Source organism: Coregonus lavaretus (assembly GCF_964263955.1).
Source record: "Coregonus lavaretus genome assembly, chromosome: 3".
NCBI classification, from domain to species: domain Eukaryota; kingdom Metazoa; phylum Chordata; class Actinopteri; order Salmoniformes; family Salmonidae; genus Coregonus; species Coregonus lavaretus.
Genome location: NC_139990.1, coordinates 58,353,709 through 58,375,621, shown reverse-complemented (window position 1 = coordinate 58,375,621; position 21,913 = coordinate 58,353,709). Strand labels below are relative to the sequence as shown.

The 21,913-nt window shown below is 41.9% G+C and overlaps 3 protein-coding genes across 6 annotated transcripts in view; all 3 read left to right on the top strand.

The window, feature by feature from the left end:
* Positions 1-2,646, top strand: part of LOC311111060 (E3 ubiquitin-protein ligase UBR5) — a 39,940-nt gene extending 37,294 nt beyond the window's left edge. For 2 of the 3 annotated variants that reach the window (XM_084153763.1, XM_084153762.1), the window contains exons 51-56: positions 116-200; positions 315-470; positions 746-859; positions 1,220-1,364; positions 1,685-1,770; positions 1,933-2,646. In XM_084153763.1, coding sequence (XP_084009889.1) covers positions 116-200; positions 315-470; positions 746-859; positions 1,220-1,364; positions 1,685-1,770; positions 1,933-2,145 — 799 coding nt within the window. In that variant the 3' untranslated portion in view covers positions 2,146-2,646. Of the gene's footprint in view, positions 1-115; positions 201-314; positions 471-745; positions 860-1,219; positions 1,404-1,684; positions 1,771-1,932 lie in introns of all 3 variants that reach the window. The other variant, XM_084153761.1, reaches the window with a different exon arrangement.
* A 452-nt stretch (positions 2,647-3,098) lies between these two features.
* Positions 3,099-12,868, top strand: LOC311119012 (uncharacterized protein). Its single transcript, XM_084157697.1, has 11 exons — positions 3,099-3,721; positions 3,909-4,028; positions 6,435-6,516; positions 7,469-7,666; positions 8,110-8,178; positions 8,402-8,560; positions 9,470-9,606; positions 10,215-10,328; positions 10,557-10,667; positions 10,899-11,016; positions 11,911-12,868. Exons 1-11 carry the CDS (start codon positions 3,386-3,388, stop codon positions 11,976-11,978), a joined length of 1,512 nt encoding a protein of 503 aa, XP_084013823.1. The 5' UTR covers positions 3,099-3,385; the 3' UTR covers positions 11,979-12,868.
* Positions 12,869-13,747: 879 nt separating this feature from the next.
* Positions 13,748-21,700, top strand: LOC311110176 (lysosomal-associated transmembrane protein 4B-like; the record flags this gene model as incomplete). Of its 2 annotated transcripts, XM_084152979.1 has the most annotated exons (8): positions 13,748-13,840; positions 14,673-14,784; positions 15,795-15,868; positions 16,250-16,372; positions 16,592-16,690; positions 18,017-18,112; positions 20,384-20,446; positions 21,617-21,700. In XM_084152979.1, the coding sequence occupies 8 exons, from the start codon at positions 13,748-13,750 to the stop codon at positions 21,698-21,700; spliced, it is 744 nt and encodes a 247-aa protein (XP_084009105.1). The 2 variants fall into 2 exon arrangements, with proteins under 2 accessions (XP_084009105.1, XP_084009106.1); XM_084152980.1 differs by lacking the exon at positions 20,384-20,446.
* Positions 21,701-21,913: the final 213 nt, after the last annotated feature.

Genomic DNA, 21,913 nt, shown 5'->3' with positions numbered 1-21,913 from the left:
GTGCAGCCTCTATTTACTTGTATTCAGAGATGAAACAACAAAATTACAATTATATGTAGCCTACAAAGAAATTCCAAGTATTTAATTGTTTAGTTTTTTTGTTTATTTCCTCCAGAATACTAGGGCTGTGTCTGCTGCAGAATGAGCTCTGTCCAATTACCTTGAACAGACATGTCATCAAGGTGCTACTTGGCAGAAAGGTAATGAGTTCCACTGTTATATGGGCACTGTTGTACTCTGCTATATGGAAACTGCTACATCTGGACTTGTACACGGATAGAGTTCTCATCCGTATGTGTGTGTGTGGTGTGCAGGTGAACTGGCATGACTTTGCCTTCTTTGACCCGGTAATGTACGAGAGCCTGCGGCAGTTGATCCGTCACTCTCAGGCTGGAGAGGCGGAGGCTGTGTTTGCAGCCATGGACTTGGCCTTCGCAATAGACCTGTGCAAAGAGGAAGGGGCTGGACAGGTAAAGAACTCACAGATTTTTCAATTTGTTATATTTTTGCAATCACCTCTGATGACTGCATGCTCTGGTTTTAATGCACTCTGTCACAACTGGCATTTCACTGTACTTGTACATGTGACATTAAAAACTTGAAACTGCCACGTTTTGCATTTATCAGGCGTTGACTGTATTTTGAAAACCCTTCTCTTCTTGACACTAATTCTGACTGAGAGAATGTTTTGAAACATTGCATTATATTATTAATATGACTTATCTGCTGTCCATGGCTATATCAGGTGGAGCTGCTGTCAGGTGGGGTCAACATGCCTGTGACTCCTCTCAACGTTTACGAATACGTGAGGAAGTACGCCGAACACAGGATGCTGGTAGTCGCCGAGCAACCTCTTCATGTGAGTTGTACACTGTCTCACGTGGCACTGTATACAAGTGAATTACCATTCATTATAATAAGGGGAACCAAGTGGGGCATTCTGTATTGAGTTAGGTCTAAAGTTAGCCTGGTCCCAGATCTGTTTGTGTTTTTGGCATGACAATGGCCATAGGAGTTTCCGAAATAGCAAATCTGACACCAGGCCAGTCTAAAGCTGGAGAAGGGATAAGCCTAGATGTGTACAGAGACTCAATATTGTTGAGCGTAAATGCATGTGAGATTAATACCATGTTCTCTCTCAGCCGATGAGAAGGGGATGGATGTGTACTGTATATAAAGATGTTAACATGCAATGTTAATATTGTTTTGTCTCTCTCAGGCGATGAGGAAGGGTCTGTTGGATGTCCTTCCTAAGAATGCCCTGGAGGACCTGACAGCTGAGGACTTCAGGCTGCTGGTCAACGGCTGTGGAGAGGTCAACGTGCAGATGCTCATCAGCTTCACGTCCTTCAACGATGAATCTGGTACAAAGACCTTGGCCCGTATTCACAAAGAATCTCAGAGTATGAGTGCTGATGTAGGATCAGTTTTGCCTTTTTGATCACAATTAATAAGATTATGTGGAGGGGGAGACCTGGTCCTAGAACTGTAAAATCTGGATGCATTTAGGTTTCCTTTTGTTATTGATCCTCACCCTTACACTTTTAGCCATGCAGTTGGAGCAGTTGGAAGTCTTGTAACATAAATAAGTTTGTACTTTTACATGACTTAAATGTGTTTGAGTTTATGGTTTTTATTCCATGTTGAGTCACTTATTTTTGTTATCCACTCTGAATCTCAACAGGGGAAAATGCTGATAAGTTGTTGCAGTTCAAACGCTGGTTTTGGTCCATCGTGGAGAAGATGAGCATGACTGAGAGGCAAGATCTGGTAAGAAATGATTTTCACTACCTGATGCAGTCCCAGCTTATTACATGTCATTGTTATCTGCACAATGTCTAATACAAATTCCAATACAAAAATCTGAGTCCAATGTATTTATTACACAACTTTGAACCTTGAGACTGTGTTTTCCTCTCTCCCTCCCTGCAGGTGTACTTCTGGACCTCCAGTCCGTCTCTGCCAGCCAGTGAGGAAGGCTTCCAGCCCATGCCCTCCATCACCATCAGGCCTCCGGACGACCAGCACCTGCCCACGGCCAACACCTGCATCTCGCGCCTCTACGTGCCACTCTACTCCTCCAAACAGATTCTAAAACAGAAACTCTTACTAGCCATTAAGACCAAGAACTTTGGTTTTGTGTAGAGGTTGACAAACATGTTTACCTGTTGTGTAATATTTACCTAGTTCAATTTTTGTAGATTTGTTTTTTGTCTATACAATTTTATGGAATTCAAAGAAAATACAAAAATGCTGTCGCTCCCCTGGCGGTTATTTTGTTTGTGTTGTGAACACAGACTGCTTGTTCTTATTTTATTTTAATTTTTTTAGTTCTGAAGATAATATACATTCCTGCATTGGCTTTGTAAAGTTGAAGCCCTCGGCTCCGCTCTATTGGCTTAAACCTTTACTTCCCAGGAATTTGGCTCAACAGCAAACTGTGTGCCGAAACCCAGCCAAAGAGGACCGCAGTAGAAGTATTTAAAAAGTAAAAGTATAAAAAACCCACTGTGATTATGATTTTGTTCCTTGCCCTAAACAGAACACTTACTATCACTGACAGTTCGCTGCTGCCTTGGTGGAAAGTAATTATTTTTCTTGTATAGGGGGAGTAGGGAATTACAAAATAAACTTGGATGCAAATTATATTTTTAAGTCTCTTGATTGTTGTCGAATGTCTTTCTGAATATGGTTTAAATCGATGATTTTCTCACAATAATTGCTAGGCATGCTGATAAAACCTGCTCTTTAAAAAGATTGCAATGATTTAGATTGGGCAAATACATCCAAGCATACAATAAAACAGGCCACATACATTCTATTTGACCAGGTGGACAGCTATGGTTCAGCTATGGTTCAGTTTGGTTCAAGATATGTGATTCACCATTGAGCATGGCTTTTAGTCAAATATACTGATAACTAACCCTAATTCATCTGTTCTAGTCCAGAACCACACTTAATCTGTGTCCGGAAAACCAACACTTTAAATGATCGATGAACTGAATGGGGAAATTCATCAGGACTTCAGAGGGACGCCTCCACCCTTTCCATGAAGAAGTTGCACCAATCGTAGAGCTGGATACTGCTAAGCCCCGCCTGTTTCTGTGGCTCCTTGAAATCAACCTTCTTGCTTTATCACAGTGGGCAAGAAAGCGGTTCATTAGTCATACGATCTGAGACACACATAGCTAGCTATATGAGGCTAACCAATTTCGACCGACTCAAAAGTTACATTAATGACATCTAGCTAACGCGTTAGCGGCTAGGTGGATGACAAGCTAGCGATGATCGTGGTTTTATTGTTTGGCCTGTCACAACCGTTTTTTTTAGCCAGCTAACGTTAACTTTAGCATATTCTTTCTGTCAATCATCGAGATAAACCCAAATGGCAGAGAACTGGCAGGACGCGACCTGTCAACAGGTGAAGTTGATAGCAGGTCGCCTGAATGAGCTTCTTTCCACCGGCCTAGACCTCTTGCACTCAGAACTCGGGGTGGATTTTGGAGTGAAGCCCGAGATTCCGCCATGGTTGATCTTCTTAGCAGCGTGCATTGGGCTCGTGCTAATGGTGGCTATGTGGGCCTCGGCCTGTCGTTGGCTGTTCAAGAAGCGAGCGACCATAATTGAAGTTGATGAGACTATTGAAAGCACTAAACCAGCTCCTATCAAGGTTGCGAGAGCAGAGGAACAGAAGAAAAAGAAAAGGAAACCTACAGAAAAGGTAATGTTTCCAATGTTGCCTTACTAGCTAGTTATGCTATGCTAATTATGACAGCTCTAACGTCACAGTAGCTAGCTAGCTAGTAGTAGCCGACATTAGCATGATTCGGCTAGCTAGATGAACCTGTCACACGAGCCAAACTCATATTTTTTTCAAATTCAGCCTTGTCTTCTCTTTTGTCCCGCAGAAATCACAGCCAAATGGTCGTACAGTTGCTGAGCTGCAAGAGGAAGTCAGAGTGACAGAAGACAACCTGCCAGTAGTGCCACATCATTCTCCTCAAGTCAAGACAGAAAAGGCTTCTGAGGTAGGCCTAATGTTGCTTGCAGAGACAAATGCTTGTATGCTAGCCTAGGAGACTAGTGAAAGAGTTGAATCTGTTGTATGCAAAACAAAGTCCGTTGTATGTAAACTAAGGTCAGGTCTGCTTGGGTATAATTAGCTATGTAATATCCCAATTTCTGCGCTAAACATGCCTTGAAGATGAGAACGGGCCTTATGCCGTATGTAGTGGAGTTTTACTAGTGATGATGTGGCTTTTAGACTAGAGGCCTGCCTCCCTTAGGACGCCTACTGTCCTGTGATGTGCAGGGGCCAGCTGTCAGTGTCTGGTTGCCAGATCTTAACTTGCAGATGCAGCAAATCTTAAAGGATGGGACCGATGGCTTCCTGATTTAGCTAGTGTCAAGTGTGGCTACTCCGTGATCAAATACAGCTCTCAACCCAGCTGACTGTCAATCAATGCTCTTTATAGTTGATTTTGGCATCATTCTGCATTGAGGCGCTGACATTTTAAATTTTTTTTATTTGATTTGTTGATGTTTGGTTTATAGCGTTTGAGAGTGTAAGTACGGTATACCCTATAAATGACATGTCAAAAGGCTCTTGGTAGACAGATTTAGGGGAACAGGATGGTGTACAGTTGAAGTCGGAGGTTTACATACACCTTAGCCAAATACATTTAAACTCAAGTTTTTCACAATTCCTGACATTTAATCCTAGTAAAAATTCCCTGTCTTAGGTCAGTTAGGATCACCACTTTATTTTAATGTGAAATGTCAGAATAGTAGAGAGAATTATTTATTTATTTCATCACATTCCCGGTGGGTCAGAAGTTTACATAAACTCAATTAGTATTTGGTAGCATTGCCTTTAAAATGTTTAACTTGGGTCAAACGTTTTGGGTAGCCTTCCACAAGCTTCCCACAATAAGTTGGGGGAATTTTGGCCCATTCCTCCTGACAGAGCTGGTGTAACTGAGTCAGGTTTCTAGGCCTCCTTGCTCGCACACGCTTTTTCAGTTCTGCCCACAAATGTTCTATAGGATTGAGGTCAGGGCTTTGTGATGGCCACTCCAATACCTTGACTTTGTTGTCCTTAAGCCATTTTGCCACAACTTTGGAAGTATGCTTGGGGTCATTGTCCGTTTGGAAGACCCATTTGCGACCAAGCTTTAACTTCCTGACTGATGTCTTGAGATGTTGCTTCAATATATCCACATAATTTTCCTTCCTCATGATGTCATCTATTTTGTGAAGTGCACCAGTCCCTCCTGCAGCAAAGCACCCCCACAGCATGATGCTGCCACCCCTGTGCTTCACGGTTGGGATGGTGTTCTTCGGCTTGCAAGCTACCCACTTTTTCCTCCAAACATAACGATGGTCATTATGGCCAAACAGTTCTATTTTTGTTTCATCAGAGCAAAGGACAGTTCTCCAAAAAGTACGATCTTTGTCCCTATGTGCAGTTGCAAACCGTAGTCTGGCTTTTTTATGGCAGTTTTGGAACAGTGGCTTCTTTCTTGCTGAGCGGCCTTTCAGGTTATGTCGATATAGGACTTGTTTTACTGTGGATATAGATACTTTTGTACCTGTTTCCTCCAGCATCTTCACAAGGTCCTTTGCTGTTGTTCTGGGATTTATTTGCACTTTTCGCACCAAAGTACGTTCATCTCTAAGAGACAGAACGCGTCTCCTTCCTGAGCGGTGTGACGGCTGCGTGGTCCCATGGTGTTTATACTTGCGTACTATTGTTTGTACAGATGAACGTGGTACCTTCAGGCGTTTGGAAATTGCTCCCAAGGATGAACCAGACTTGTGGAGGTCTACAATTTTTTGGCTGATTTCTTTTGATTTTCCTATGATGTCAAGCAAAGAGGCACTGAGTTTGAAGGTAGGCCTTGAAATACATCCACAGGTACACCTCCAATTGACTCAAATGATGTCAATTAGTCTATCAGAAGCTTCTAAAGCCATGACATCATTTTCTGGATTTTTCCAAGCTGTTTAAAGGTACAGTCAACTTAGTGTATGTAAACTTCTGACCCACTGGAATTGTGAGACAGTGAATTATAAGTGAAATAATCTGTCTGTAAACAATTGTTGGAAAAATTACTTGTCATGCACAAAGTAGATGTCCTATCCGACTTGCCAAAACTATAGTTTAACAATACATTTGTGGAGTGGTTGAAAAAACGAGTTTTAGTGTATTTAAACTTCCGACTTCAACTGTGTGATTTCAGTTCTATATATATATATATATATATATATAGACCTAGCTTGACCGCGTTGACTTGATTGAGTGACTTTCATAAAATGGGGTTTCTGTCCTAATGGTGCAGGGGGTGATAAGTCTGTATGTTACCACTTTCCCTTCCCAGTAACTTTGCCTTGTAGCATTAATCCACCATACATGCTGAATTCTATATGTTTAGGTAAAGAAGACCAAGAAGAAGCAGAAACAGGCAGTAAAGGAGGCTAAGACAGCTTCTTCTCATGGCAAGGAATCAGAGGAAGGTACGACATACAGCACCACCACTAATACCACCAACTGTTTCAATCAATTGTGCCTAGCAAAGCGTGGTGGGGGCAGACATTTACAGCTAATCGTTACGTCCTTTCAGAGAAATTGAAATGATTCATCTTTGAATGTGTTAGATGAAATCATTAATTTATGCATTTATAGACTATCTGACTAGGGCCCGGTTACCCAATAGTGATGGAATTTAGGCTTACGAGGGGGGGGGGAGCACTGCTCTAGGATCAGCTTTCTCCTTTTTCAATCTTACCTTAACATTAGAATTGTTCTTAAGCTTATTCTAATGCTTCCCCTATAATAATGTACTAAATCAAGATTTGGCACATCATTGTGCACATGTTACACATAATAAAATATATTGAGGCAAAATTTAAGCGGTAGCTTACAAATAGCTAAATAAAACTCAATTGCATTAACATGAAATGGATTTCCATATCATTCAAATATATAGGTGTATGTAACCTAGACAGTATTTATATTTTAATACAGTCATCTCTGTTTTCATCTGAAGTGTATTTGTTATGCAAAAAAATTGGCTACTTTGTTTTTGTAGTCTGTCACATTCGTTCTAAAGTTATCGGCTGTAACAGAGAGACGGATAAACATCTTGCTTTTGTGTTTAGCAGAGATCTTCTGTGTATAAAGTGACGCGGAAGGGCAAAAGACATCTAACAACGTACTTAGCTGTTCGAGTGGTCTGAGGCAGTCGTTAAATAATGGGTATTTTCAAGAGCAACTTTAGTAATGATGGTTTTGGGAAACAGCTCAGAGATGTAACGATGCTCCTAAGAAGGTTCTAACGATGAACGTAGCCTAGAGATGCTTTTTGGAAACCGGGCCCAGAGCCTTGACATTCTAACCATAGATTTGAACACAAGATGTAGGCCTATTTAACTTTCTCCCACTAACCTGCCCCCATGTCTTTATCAGTCTCAGGCACCTGGGAGACCAAGGTCAGTAACAAGGAGAAGCGTGAGCAGCGCCGTAAAGACAAGACCACCGGTGACGGGTCAGGGAGCCCTGGAGGAGTGGATCCTCTGCCCAGTACTCCTCCCACAGAGTCAACCAAGGCCAGCCCCAAAGCTGCAGCCCCTGGGTCTGGCTCTGAGAAGAAAGAGAAGAAGAAAGGTAAAGCTAGCTAGCTTTAGGTCTATCACCTTATTGTATACCTCTGTTGGCAAAAGGCTGCAGCTGAGCAGGCCTGAGCTTGGTTAAAGACACACACTCTTTCACAAACTTTCTGTAAACAGACTAATTTGGCATCCAGGGAGACTGCTACTCTGTCTTCTCGTGTTATTGCGTTTTGCTGTTCCCCTGTTGATCAGACCTGCTATAAATACATACCCTGGAGGACTCCGAGCCCAGAGAGAGAGGTGTAGCTTCTGCTGCTTGTCAACTGCTCTGTTAGCCTGGAATCCAAACTGACAATAGAGAAACTGAGCATATCAGTTTGGATTCCAGGCTACTGCTCTTTGTGTGTTGACCTGCTCTCCCTTTGCAAATAGGAAATATAAATGTACATGGAAATATAGCTACAGCCTTGCATTTAAACATCACTGTTATTTCCCCAGGGGAATCCTCCAAAACCGAAGCTGAGAAGGCATATGCCATCCCTGCTGTTGCCGTCGTCACACCTCAAGGTAAAAAATATACATATAGATTAAAATTAGCATCTGATTAAGGGTTAGGAGAGGTTCATGAAAGAGTGAAATCAAATAATGTCCCATTTTAAGAAAATGAATTAGCTCTTACTTGTACAGTACTTGGTTGGAGTCCTTTTCTTAGGCATACTATTTAAAGTGGTGCCAATGTGTGGATGTTCTTGAAGGGTGTTAAATGTGTGTGTGTGTGTGTTGGTGTCAGATATTAGCAGCGAGGAGGCTCCGGTAGTGTCTGGAGAATGGACTGACCGGGCTGTGACAGCCCAAGAGGCCCCAGCCCTTACCATTGTTCCTGATCAGGAGCACTGGAACTCTCCTGAGAGCAACCAAGACACCTCTGTCTGGGGGCAGGAGACTGACGGTAATGATGGTAGTAATATTTCCCAGGAATATACTGCATATGTAATGGAGCATTTTTATACAGCGAAGTATACACAGTACAATGACATTTTTACTGGCAAGAGTTTTCACTAAGGTTTTACATTTACATTTTAGTCATTTAGCAGACGCTCTTATCCAGAGTGACTTACAGGAGCAATTAGGGTTAAGTGCCTTGCTTAAGGGCACATCGACAGATTTTTCACCTAGTCGGCTCGGGGATTAGAACCAGCGACCTTTCGGTTACTGGCACAACGCTCTTACACACTAAGCTACCTGCCGCCCGTTTTGTATTGCAATGTTGTTATTAGGAGGATGGGCTGTCATTGATGCGGGGATAACAGGGATAAAGGCTAAAGACCTGAATCCAGTCTCATTCACCAGACTAGGAGTTGGCACTGAATGTAATGGACTGACTGTTCTTTGTGTTCCGTTTGTGGACTCTGGGTGTAGGATCACCTTTTGGCCTCTAGATGGCATGGTTTACACTACTGACAAGTATACTGCCTAACAAAGGCAAAACGCATTAACTATGAATTTGGTCAAAAATATTTGATCTGTTGTAATGGCCAGGTATATTATCTGATTCATGTGGTATTTATTTTCCTGACACAAGAACACACCAGTTGATCAGAATATATAATGGAGTATATATATCACCGTGTAGCTCAGTTGGTAGAGCATGGCGTTTGCAACACCAGGGTTGTGGGTTCGATTCCCACGGGGGGCCAGTATGAAAAAGAAAACAAATGTAAGTCGCTCTGGATAAGAGTGTCTGCTAAATGACTAAAAATGTAAAAAATGAGTATCAGAAATTGCTGATCATAATCTCTGTCTGTACCATGTAGGTGTTTTAACTAGACCTTTCCTCCGGATGTGTTTTCTGCTGTAGGTGGGTCTGCTGCTGCAGTGGACAGTAGCTCTGACTGGATTGCCCCAGAGGTGGTGTGGGGGAACAATGAGGAACCCCCTGCTCCAGTAGAGACTGCCCCCCCTGGCCTGGAGGAGCCCCTGCCAGAGCCTGTCAAGGTTAGTCACCAGTTGTCAACACTTTTCAGGTGCCCCTCACAAGAGGTTTCTAACATCAAGGGCCTGTTCCTGGTTAAATAAATAACATGTTTTATATTTACATTCTGTAAATATAATCTGGGAAAGTTGAGGAGCGAGAGAAACCATCTGCAGAGATGTTCCTAGTTAAACAGAACATTTCATCATGAAGAGAGAGATGACAAGGATTGAATTTGCATTTAAAAACCTCTAAATATAACTTGATGCATATGTGAGGATAGACTGACTGGTAGTGAGCACTACATCCTTGAAATGGGACTAGTTTGACTGCAGTGCAACAGTTGCTTGTAAAGACACCATGCTGTATCCTGTACAAGGTTCTGCATAGAGTAATAGTAGTGATTTGGGGATTGTTTCAATTTAAAAGCCTCTGTCAAACAAAGCTGCACATTTACATTTCAGAAGCCTTCTCATGTAAAAAATGTATCTGCTACTTACTGTACACATTCCCCTTGTTATTATTTAGACTTTTTAAGCTCAAGTTGGGGAAAGGTTGTCATGTTGAGCAGTCTAGATGTGTCACATATTTGATTTAGTTTTGTACTTGGAATATTTTTGTTTCACACCAGGGATCAGGTGAAGAGAGAGAAAAGGCAGAGCCTGCCGCTGATGGAACTGGGAAATCTAAAAAGAAGAAGAAGAAGAAGAAGCAGCAAGCTGAAGATGCAGTAGTTACTGGCCAGGTAACACTATAGACTAAGCAGTTGAAGAACAAATCAGTTACTGGATTACTCCTTAACAACATTTTTACAATGTTACTATAGTAATTAATGTTATTACACATGAATAGAGCAACTTAATGTAAACTGTTACCATCACTCATTATAACTACATTGCTGAGTCCCTCATTGGGTCATTGCTACCTGTGGCCTTCCTGATTGGCTCATATTTGTTCTGTCTGTGATTGACAGGAATCAGAGGAGCCAAATAAAAAGGTTGTTACTGAGGCCAAGGTGAAGAAGCAGCCAATCCAGGAGCCTGCTGCTCCTACTGTCCAGGCTGTCAACACTGCTGCTGTGGAGGTTGGTGACACTGTTCTATAGACTTCCCCAATGGCTGGGTCTCAAATGGCACCCTATTCCCTAATAGTGTACTACTTTTGACTAGGGCTCGTAAGGACTATAAAGGAATTAAGGTGCCATTAAGGACACAATATTTATGTCCGTTTAGGGGACCCCTTTTGGCCCATGAGCACCCCCAGAGGCAAAAGCTCTTTATAGCCTATTTAATCCCAAGATTTCTTCTTCCTGCAGGCAAGAGTGGAGCAACCAGTGGTAGTTCAGAACAAAGCCCCTATCACACAAGTGCCACCCCAACCCACAGAGACAGAGCCTACTGCCAAGCAGAACAGTCTACATGTTCCATCACAGAGTAAGTCTATCAGAACAACCACATGTGAATCACACTGGAGTCTGGTCTAGTGGTAGTGCTGCAGACCCCAGACTACGTATGTCGGCCAGCAGCTGGGGTCCGATCCCTGCATACACCTTACTTCACTTTATACTTTCCTATAGTCTATATCCCCACTCATTCCTTGCTATACTATGATCACAATAGAAACACGTTAATATTAAAGGAGGAATAGCTTTACCTTCCCCTCGTGCCATTCAGATCTAGACATATTAGTGCCTAGGGGGGTTATGGGCTGCTAGGCGTTGTTTCTATGCAGGGCCTCCATGTTGTGTGATTGACTGGGCCACCAAGCTGCCTGCTCACCTTCCTCCTCCCAACCAGATGTCGTCCCCTGGTTGTGGCAAAGTGTAGCTGTTGATTTCTGGAGTTCCCCGGTTTTCCTGAAATCCTATTTGGAAGATTCCTGGAATTAATTTGGGAATAAGCAGGAAGTCCGGGAATCCTCCAACCAGGGAAAGTTACAGAAATGTTGCAACCCTAATCAAACACAAGGCTGTATACAGGCAGGGCTGCAGTTCTCTCTCGCTCTCTCAGCCTCCACTCAAACTTCTCTACAGCTACACTGTTTCTCAATCCACTCCAGGAGGACCACACCTCCATGGGTTGCACCTTTTTGTTCCACCCCAGCTAATATCCAAGCCCTTGATTGGAGGATTCAGGTGGTAGTACTGGGCTAGAACAAAAATGTTCACTCCCTGGTGATCCTTCTGGAATGGATTCTACACACTTCCTGGTTCTAAAGTCTTATCTGTTTCTCTTTTTCTATTTAATTTTTTACAACCTGTATCTTGTCTTACAAAGAGTCCCATATTGTATTGTAAGACTTCTCTCCCTGTGTGTTTTACCCCATAGAAAAACCTGAAGAGAGCCAGCCTTCCAAACCAGTGATGAAGAAGAAGCGAGCAAGAAGAGAAACATGAGTTGGAGTCATGAACATGATGAAGTTATATGCAAAGTACTTTGGATTAAACAACCGCTGTTCATCCTTAAAAAAAAAATAATTGAAATAAATAAACTTTGAGTTCTGACTGGCCAGCTTCATGTCCAAAATGCAGCCTGGTCAAGCGGACTGGATCTAGATTAACTGTAAAGCTAAATTCTGCGAATCTGATCAATATCGTAGTTTGGGCACACACATGAAAATTGTTTTCCAATTCCAATGAATCTTTTGAAAGATCATGTTTGATGATTAGACATCTAGAAAATGAAAAATAAATCCTGATTTAATAGTGATTGTGATGTTGTGGCTTTGAGAGGAATATTATAGTGGAAGAGTCAGCCGAGTCACATGTTAACATTACAGGCTTTTATTATGCAGTCTTTTTGTTTGCTGTTTATATCGTGAACGGTATTGGTGCAGTGACTCCTGCTCAAATGGTCAAGTCCAACACTACAGAGTCGTGTTCAATAGGGCACATGGTAGCAAACTGTTTTGAAAGGGAAAACTAAATAAGCGATTGCTATCTGACAAGTCCAGGTAGTCCTCCCTGTTTCAGTCCATTTTGTACTGTTTGGTGCGTAATGAACACGACCCAAGGGAATCATGTTTAGCATTTGGGTGCAGGTGGTGTTAGTGGTATCTCTACTGTTCTGCTGTACATGGAAAAGAGACATGCTTTCAGTTACTTGCTGTTATTTTGACCATCTGTGTTGTGCTCAGTCCGTGTAGGTGCTTCTACCATTGATGGCTGTGTTGTCCTGTCCACCTGTGGTTGATGATTCAAAAGTCTTCAACCTTTTGTAACCTCTTTGTAATAAAAACGCTTCAAGCCATATGTAAAAATATTAAAAATAAAAGGCCTTTTCTATATTTGATTAGTCTATTTTGTATTTCTATTGTTTTTCCTATTAATCAGTTACCTCTATTTGTCTCTTATTTTTTTTTTTTAGCAACTGACTGGTGTGTAGTGAAAAGTAATGTTTAGTCCTGCTGTAGACAGGATGGTTTCAAACTGCTTTAATCAATGATGTACTGGTAATGATGCAGTAATCAGGAATACAATTTGATGCCTTAATTGGTTGAGTAATGTAGGCATGTGCTCTACAAACAATTTTTGATTGTGTCTCAGTTCTATGTTGGACCATGTTTGTTCTGCACCCTGAATCTTTCTCCACTTGTCTTTCTCCCTCAGATGGAAATGTAATATGTGAATTGCTTCCATTTTTCCTGATTGGAGATGGTAATGTCTCAAAGTTCAATTATTTTAATGTGTTTGATACTTGTCCTTTACCTCGGTCTTTATTGTCAATGTTCCAATTGCAATAGATTCAAATATGCCCTTTGTGTGAATTTCTACCATAAAGATCATAAAGGCACTATTGTGATGTGTGAATATTCTTATTCAACATATCCCAATAAACATAGCAGGCAGCTACAGTGTAACTATTTACATTTCCCGGCTTTGGTGAGGGATGATGGGAACATTATTCTCGAAACAACTAGTTACATCACTGGCTCTCTTGAGCGTATCCAGCTCAGGTCACATGGTCCAATGTTTGCTAAGTGCTTGAGTTGATCACTAGAGCCGCGGTGAAGCTGTTATCACTAATTGCTGACAGTTCAAAGGTAGCCTAATCAACGACAACGTGCGCTGGAGAAGAAATTCACGTCGATCTATTTGGATTGTTTATCATAAACCGATAGATATAGACATCTGTGAAGTGCCTCCTCATCCTTTCATTGTAAAATATGATTTCCCCGTGGGACCGATGGCATTCCACCAGATGCTGCCTGTGCTGTCATGTCCGCACAGGCACAGTTATCCTGGGGGTTTGGTATATGGTGAGCATTCATAGTCGCTATTATACACAACACTATTTAGATAGGCTCAACAACCAACAAAAACGGTATGTTATTATTTGTAGTACGTTTTTCCATGTTAAATGATCATGTTTATCCAGCAGAAAGTAGTCTCTCATTGTGATTGGCTGCAAGTGATAACATTTTATTTATTGGATTGTTTTGTTAATTGTAGATGTACAAATTATTCTGCTAAGGTGTCCAAGAAGGGGTTAACTTAACCTAACGCCATTGGAAAAAACGTTCATGAATTTTTCAGTACACTCAGCCCTTCAGGACAGGTTACAGGTCTTGTGTCAGGTAGAAGCCTTTAGGCTATGATAATAATTAATTTTCCATTATGCACATAGGGCCTAGGCATATGTATTGTTCATTCAAAGTTAAAACACCACCTCTATCCTCTGCTTGTGGAGTCTTTCCATCATGGTGACATTTTGACATTAAATTGAATGTCAGCCTACATTGCTGAGTTAAAGAGGTGGTTCACTCAAATTATAGAGTTACTGCTTCCTTACCTGGAAAACAGCCAAATAGTTCCTAAGTAAGGACTCTTATAATAAAGTAATTGCGTAATTTGGGTGAACAAGTCATTCCTTTTATAAAGGCTGAGCTATTATTGTTTATCTGTGTCCTCCTGTCAGTCTGACTGGTCCTTATGTCTTTATGTGTTTAGCTGATTAATGTGATCAACTGCTTGTGGAGCCTCTTGTTGTTGTGAACGTTTCCCTAATGTTGATCTATTAATGTGTATCGTATTCCTATCTTGTTTGAGTTTAAATGTCCATATGGTCCTTATGTCTTAAATGTCCTTTAGCTGATCAATGCGGTGGTGTTGCTCATCCTCGTCACGGCCCTGGGTGATCCTGACCAGTACCATCTGACCAGCGCTGAGCTGGCTAACGACTTAGATGACATGGATGACGCCAGTAAGTAGCCTACAGCTTTATGTCTGGGATAAATGTGTGCGACGTTGCATAGACCTGCCCACGCCTCCAAAGTAGCCTGACGGGCCAGTCTGTTTGTGCTCTAGCCAACTCCTCTCTGAGTCTGTTGTGTATGTGATGAGAGTGATGGAAACTACTATGGCATTATATATCAATGCCAAAACTTCTGGTTTTATAAATCACGTTATATTATTGAAAGCAGCCAATAGTCAGCATTTCTCTCACTTCACAGTAAAGTTAATCAAATCTCTCAGTCCGTGGGCACGCATGTCTAATGTCCAGCTGTGTTGTGTATTTTCACAAACTTGCTAAATCAGCTAGGTCTTGCCCAGGTTGTAAATTAACCTTAGCAGCATATGCTGGCCAAATTGACATGTCCGCCACTGGCTGTCGGTACAGTACTGTCTGATTTGAAACTGACTGAGTTGACCCAGTTCAGGTCAGATTAAGCCGTCCTGTGATCCCTTTTGCCATTGGTCCAGCTGGCCCTGTATTAGGCAGGCCATAGAAATATAATTACTAGAACGGCCATCCCTGTTCAAATCAATGTGCCATGATAGGTGGAATGGCACATTTCTACGAGGCAGGCAGTGATTCAGTTCAGGCTAGTTACAGAACTAAAGTAGACTGGCTTCTGTTCTGTTCTGTCGGAGCAGACTACTGTGTTCTCTGGGCTGTGCACAGATGGACAGGATTACTGTGACGCTGACAGTCGGTGACATAGTATTTTTGTTTTCTGTGAAATCTACTCAATGTCATGGTATCATGAAGTATCAAGATCAGGTCACATCTGCACAGAGCAAGTTGGGTCATTTTCACATAGTCAGTGTCAAACTAGGAATGAACTGAGCTTATTATAAGTTTATAAATTACTGTGAGATTAATTCAATCACCACCCAAGGACAACTGTGATTTTTCTCATCATTTGCGACAGTTATTAATTTATTTTAATGCAGACCTTGTAATACAGTATGATTTCCCTTCTATTCCAGACATGTGTATTGCTTCAGCGATCTCGTTGCTGATGATACTAATTTCTGGAATGGCGACCTACGGTGCATATAAGGTAAGCAAACGTCACATATCAATAGCTTTCTGCTGTTGCTTGTACTGGTATACTATGTCTGCTCTCATAAGAATGAATACAAATAAAGACACTAAGAGGATTGTCCAAATGTAGTTTAAACTTTATTGTCCAAATGTAGTTTAAAAAAAACATTCAAATGAAGATTTACAGACATGGTCTTGAATGGCTGGGTCCCACTGGAGTAAGTTCACCAAACCTCCCACCAGAAACACATTGATTTACATTTAATGCATTGGTCAGAACGTTTTGTTTGAATCTCTGTTTTTTCCAGATAGATAGATATATTAACCTTTCCTGCAGCTGCAGCTCTTCAGATGCTATTCCCTCATGGCTAACATAAAACTGGTTTTCCTGTTTCAGCAACATGCTGCTTGGATCATCCCATTCTTCTGCTACCAAGTCTTTGACTGTGCACTGAACACCCTGGTGGCTGTTAGTATTGTGGTCTACCCCAACACCATACAAGATTACCTCCAACAGCTGGTAAGAAGGACTCCAAAGTCCAACTCCTATTCTAATAAAGTGCCTGAAATGACAACTCTATTGCCTGTATAATGCACTAGATAGTGCACCATATAAGGAATTGGGTGCCATTTTGGAGGTAGCCAATATCTCCACACTCCCCGCACCCTCCACACTCTTTACCCCCAATCTCACTGCAGCTCCTTTTGTCTGTCTGACTGTCTGGTGTCACCCTCACAGCCTGAGAACTTCCCCTACAAAGAGGATATCATGGCCATGAGCAACGTGTGCCTGGTCTTCATCGTGCTCCTCTTCATCGGATGCATCCTCACCTTCAAGGTAACTGCTACTGAACTGACACACACACACAGATTTCCCTACCACAAATTCCTAACACATTGTGTAATTTTCGTTACTTAATGTATGTGAGTGACAAAACAGTGCTTATGCTGTGTGAGAGAGGAAAATGGTGCTCATCTGGGGGAATTATTCAGGTTATTTTTATGGCAGAAACCCTTGGGGACAGACAGAGGGTCCTGCAGCGGTTCAAATGTCTGGCAGGAGCCGTTTCACAAGGCTGTTGTTTTCATAACACTATAATGGGAGCCATTGAGGCAGGGCCCTCGTCAGTGTTGCTCTTGGCCCATCCAGGTTAGAGAGCTTTCACATTAGCTCTGACAAACTGCCAGATGATGCCAACGTCCCGCCACACTACACACCTCTGTTTTATGGCATCGTAAAAGCCCCTCTAAATGGCCTACCAGTTCTATTAGGCTGCTTCTACAGAACTCCTGCGTCGTACAAAGACCATCCAGATGGAGGGAAACAGATTGCGAGAAAGAAGATGTGGTTTATTTTGATAGACTTCAGTAAGGCTCTGTGTCATCCTGTAAAACTGTGGAGATACCTTACTGAGACCAAATATACTGTATGAATGCTGTAGTAATGAGGATGACGACTCATTTCTATTACTTCTGGTCCAATCCAAAAGTAAGGGTTGATGTGTAGCTCAGCTGTCAGTGAGTGATACTTGTTCTGTATAGATGTTGCTACCTCTACAAGCATATCATCCCCAGAGGATTGACGATTGTCTGTGAGTTGAACACATTGAGTAATCTCTCTTGGAATCGCTTACAGAATGTCTACAGACAGTATATACCATATGGAGGTCTACAGTTTATACTGAATATTGTTGAAGAGCCTGTAAAAGTGACAGGTGTCAATTCATTGACGTGGTGTGTGCAGTGGGATATACAGCTGAGCTCAGTCCTAGTCTGTCTTATAGGAGCCGACTGCTTTACCAGATGGTGTTGTGTTTGGCTGGACAGGACTGAACCCCAGAAAGCTACCGTACGGCTCACTGAGAGTGAGGATGTTAGGATGTCAGGGAACAATGAAAGCTTGTTTTTGTGCCACTCTCCTGAGTGAGCTGTACTATACTATATATTTCTACAATGGGCTGGAGATTGAGTCTTGTAATTTTCTGAATGAATGAAACCCCTCTGCATGGGGCTGGAGATTGAGTCTTAACGTTTTCTGAATTAGCTAGACAGTACCCCTTTTGGATTAAGATTAATATTGAGCCTTAGATACTGAACATTAAATAATGTCAACTGTTGATAGTTATTTTCTTTAATGTCTTTGATAATGGTTTTCCCTTTTCAGGCGTACCTGATAGCGTGTGTGTGGAACTGCTACCGGTATGTGCGCGCAAGAAGCACCACAGAAGTCTTGATATACGTCACTACTAATGACACCACGGTAAGTCACAGGATACAAATATCTATTTCAATTGCTGTACAATACATAAATGATGACAATTTCTTAAGTTTGCATTCCTACATTATGACATGGTGGGTTTGTTTATTTATTTTCTACCAGTCTGCTGTAGTTACTACAGTGTAATACAGTGTAGTATATTTCCTCTGTTCAGTGAGTTGGGTTTGCAAGAAATGGAAATACTCCAGACAAGACCACCTCTGTGAATGCTAACCACCTTTTTGACAGTTATGTTTTTCCACAAATATTGCCATTGCATTTACTCCTACAATAATATGTTGTAATTTCCAAATCAAAGAGACGCTGAAAAAAAGATACTGTCTCTGTTATTCACTCTAACCCTTTGCTTGCAGAGTTAAAAACAATCTAGATGTTTACCAGTGCTGTACTATCATAATATATCTATATATCTAATCTATTCTATAATTACCCATCCCTCTCTTTCTTCCTCATAAACTCCCTCTGCTTTGTGCTTTGCATTCTGGAGAAAGTACAAATCATAAAACATTTATCTTATCTCGGTGTGATGCTATTGTGTGTTTCCAAAGAAAACATAACCTCACATCCAATGGAAAAAGGATTCACTTATTCCAGGTCATGGATCAGGTTCATATTATGCGTAGGTTAGGTTCCTCTCAAGACTGCGAGGGAGAGCGCATTCCAACAGTAAAGCCATCATGTTGGAGTAGGAAGGAAGTATAACGTTGGGCTGTAGTAAGGGGCTCCAGTCCACACTGGTAAACTCATTAATATGGCTACGGTACATTGGCTGCCAACTCAATGAAAAGCTCTCTCTCACTCACTCACTGGTATCATATAGCCCAAGCTTGGCCACCTGGCTGCTTATCCTCTGCTTCTGCTGCAGATATTACAACACGTTATCCACTGATGAACCAGGGGAGGGGAGAAATACTGCCTGAAAACATGGCGCTAGTGAGGGGAGGACCTAGTTTAACTATCAGACCATTGCAACACTGCTCATCCAACTAGCCCGGGGGAAACGGATGTCACGAGGGAGGTGTAGGAGAGGAGAGTGAGGGGTTGTCAGAACAGTGTGTGTACCTCTACGATGAGAGTTAGAAGAATCCCATTATCAGGACTTTTTGTTCCACCAGTAGAAAGTCACTGTATAATATTGTAATTGACGAGTTTGATATTCAAAAGGGATGAAGTAGGTTTATGTAAATTGGGTGTTTATTTGTTCCCAGAATATAAACCTTAAATTCCAAGCCACTATGAATGGTTCATGATGCTCAAGGTTTGTTTTGAACATGTAGAGCACGTGTCGGCTACAGGCGGATAACCAAAAGTTATCACCAGGAATTCAGCTAAAATTAGTTTCATTTATGAAATCTGTTCAAGTATTCCCACAGAAAAAAAAAAGACGTGATACAATCTCTTTTCGGGCTTAGTTGTGGACAATTTGCAGTGTACAAATTATTATTATGTTCCGGCCCCCAGACATCCCCTCCTACCAAAAATCGCAATCTAGTTTTTGTACCACGTTTGTGCTGCTACCATGTTGTGCTACTGCCATGTTGTGTTGCTACCATGTTGTTGTCAATTTGTGTTTCTACCATGCTGTGTTGTCATGTGTTACTACCATGTTGTGTTGTCTTAGGTCTCTCTTTATGTAGTGGTGTCTCTTGTCGTGATGTGTGTTTCTGTCCTACGTTTTTATTTTTAATCCCAGCCCCCATCCCCGCAGGAGGCCTTTTGCCTCTTGGTAGGCCGTCATTGTAAATAAGAATTTGTTCTTAATTGACTTGCCTAGTTAAATAAAAATAGTTGCCTACCCCAGATGTGGAGGAATGACGTGATGTTTTGGTCTAGAGAAGCTGAGGCCCTTCTGGTGCTCCTGATGTGTAAAACACCTGAGCTATAAAGGGACGAGACTTCTCTTTTTAACCATTAAAATCATTAGTCAAACGTGCTAGAAAAACAACATGCTGCCTTCCTTGCTATCCGTAGGCCTTTCAATTAAGGCTGGTAGTTATGGTTTAGAATTTAAACCACCAGTCTACGGGTGTGTTCTGATTCCCTACTTATCTCCTGAAGTGTGCACTCCCTCACTCCCCTCCTGAATTTAAAAGTTGTGGATTAGGGAGTTAGCAGGAGTTTCCTACACCAGTCCATTCCTTTTAAATCCATAGTGGGGATTGGAAGAGTGCACACTTCAGGGAGAAAGGTAGACTGCAACCATCTGTGTATTATTGACAGGGTATTATAATCAGGGATATTGCCTTCCGACAGGTGGCGTCACTCCTACACGACGCTAAGCCCTCGATCAGCGCAGATGGAGTCGCGCTATCTGACGTAAGACAATAATGGGAATATCCTACTGTAGATGTGATGCCTTCCATATTAGGAAAGTCTGTATGTCTGAACTGAGCGGAGCCACCGAGGGGCGGTTTTCCCGACACACATTGCTTTTTAGTCCAGGACTGGACTTTATCTGTGTCTAGGAAACCACCCTATGATGTATAGCTTCAGGTCATCAAGCACAATGTGTAGTGTTAAATCACTGGTCTGAGATCAGAAAGGTCCACCATGACATGGACTCCAGTCTGGACTGTAATGCTGTTATGCCCCTAACCAGTGCCTTACTGTTGTGTGTGTGAGGATGAAAACGCCATACTCTAGCCATATGTTGCAGTATCCTCTGCCAGTGTGGTCCATCAGAAATGCATTAAATCATAGATGTTGCCTACAGTATGTCTCTGTGTCGGTAGGAAAACCAGGATGGGTTATATACATCTGAGACACAAACACACACACACACACACGGCCAGCCATTTCCGATGATAGTATTTGGTTGGTTCCCCAGAGAGTGTGTAGTAGTCTGAAGAGAAAATATATGAGACAGAGTTCTCCCTTTTCCTAATCAAAGACATAGAGGAACTGGCTGACTGAACTTGACTCATGTCAGTCAGATAGGTCTGCAGTGGACTTGCCTTGCTGTCTGAGAACCACATTCACATCCTGGAATCCAAACTGAATATCACTCTGTTTCACCATTGTGTCACTGATTCAGTCTGGACCTGCTCCAATAGATTTGGACCAAATCCATTCATGGCCCCCTCTATAAATTTGGCCTCTCAAAAGACTTGTACCATATTCATTAATGGCCCCCCTTTCTCCCTCTCCCTCTTCTCTCATCTCGCTCTATTCTCTCATCCAGACTATTATATAATCATTACATATCTGTTTGGAATCCTCTGTCATCCTCTATATATGGCCATCATGGTTGAGTGTCACTTCCGGGAGCTCACACTATTTTCACTTTATCCTCATGAGTATATTTGACCAACTGCAGTTTGGAATTACACCAATATGCAGCCTACTATATTGCTGCCTGTAGTCTTTGCCAGTGACAAAAACCAATATTCTCAACCATGTCACAGTTAAATAGCACTTTGATGTCTGTTGTCAGTCACACGTTAGAAGACTCTGAACTCTTGCTCTCCCTTTATTCTGTATTCCTAGGTACTGTTACCCCCATATGACGACACCATGGCTATTCCATCCAAGAACGCTCCTCCCCCCTACGGGGCACCCTACATAGCATGAAGAACCTGGGCTGCTGTTCTGCTGACCGACTGGACCCACTTGTTACTACAGCAACCGGACATTCCAACCAGACCTGAGACAACAAATATTACTGGTTTTCTTTCCAATACACTATGCATTTTATAGTTGGCATTTGATAACTGTCACACTGGGTGTGTGGTGTTAGCAGTATTTTAATGAATTTTACATATAATTTGACCCAGGACCCAATAC

What these genes read in the sequence shown, in the direction of transcription:
- LOC311119012 (XM_084157697.1), top strand. Translation starts at nt 3,386, where the DNA reads ATGGCAGAGAACTGGCAGGACGCGACCTGTCAACAGGTGAAGTTGATA. An exon ending in CTGGGGGCAGGAGACTGACG is followed by an intron (nt 8,561 to 9,469) that starts GTAATGATGGTA and finishes TTTCTGCTGTAG; the next exon opens with GTGGGTCTGCTGCTGCAGTG. An exon ending in TCAACACTGCTGCTGTGGAG is followed by an intron (nt 10,668 to 10,898) that starts GTTGGTGACACT and finishes TTCTTCCTGCAG; the next exon opens with GCAAGAGTGGAGCAACCAGT.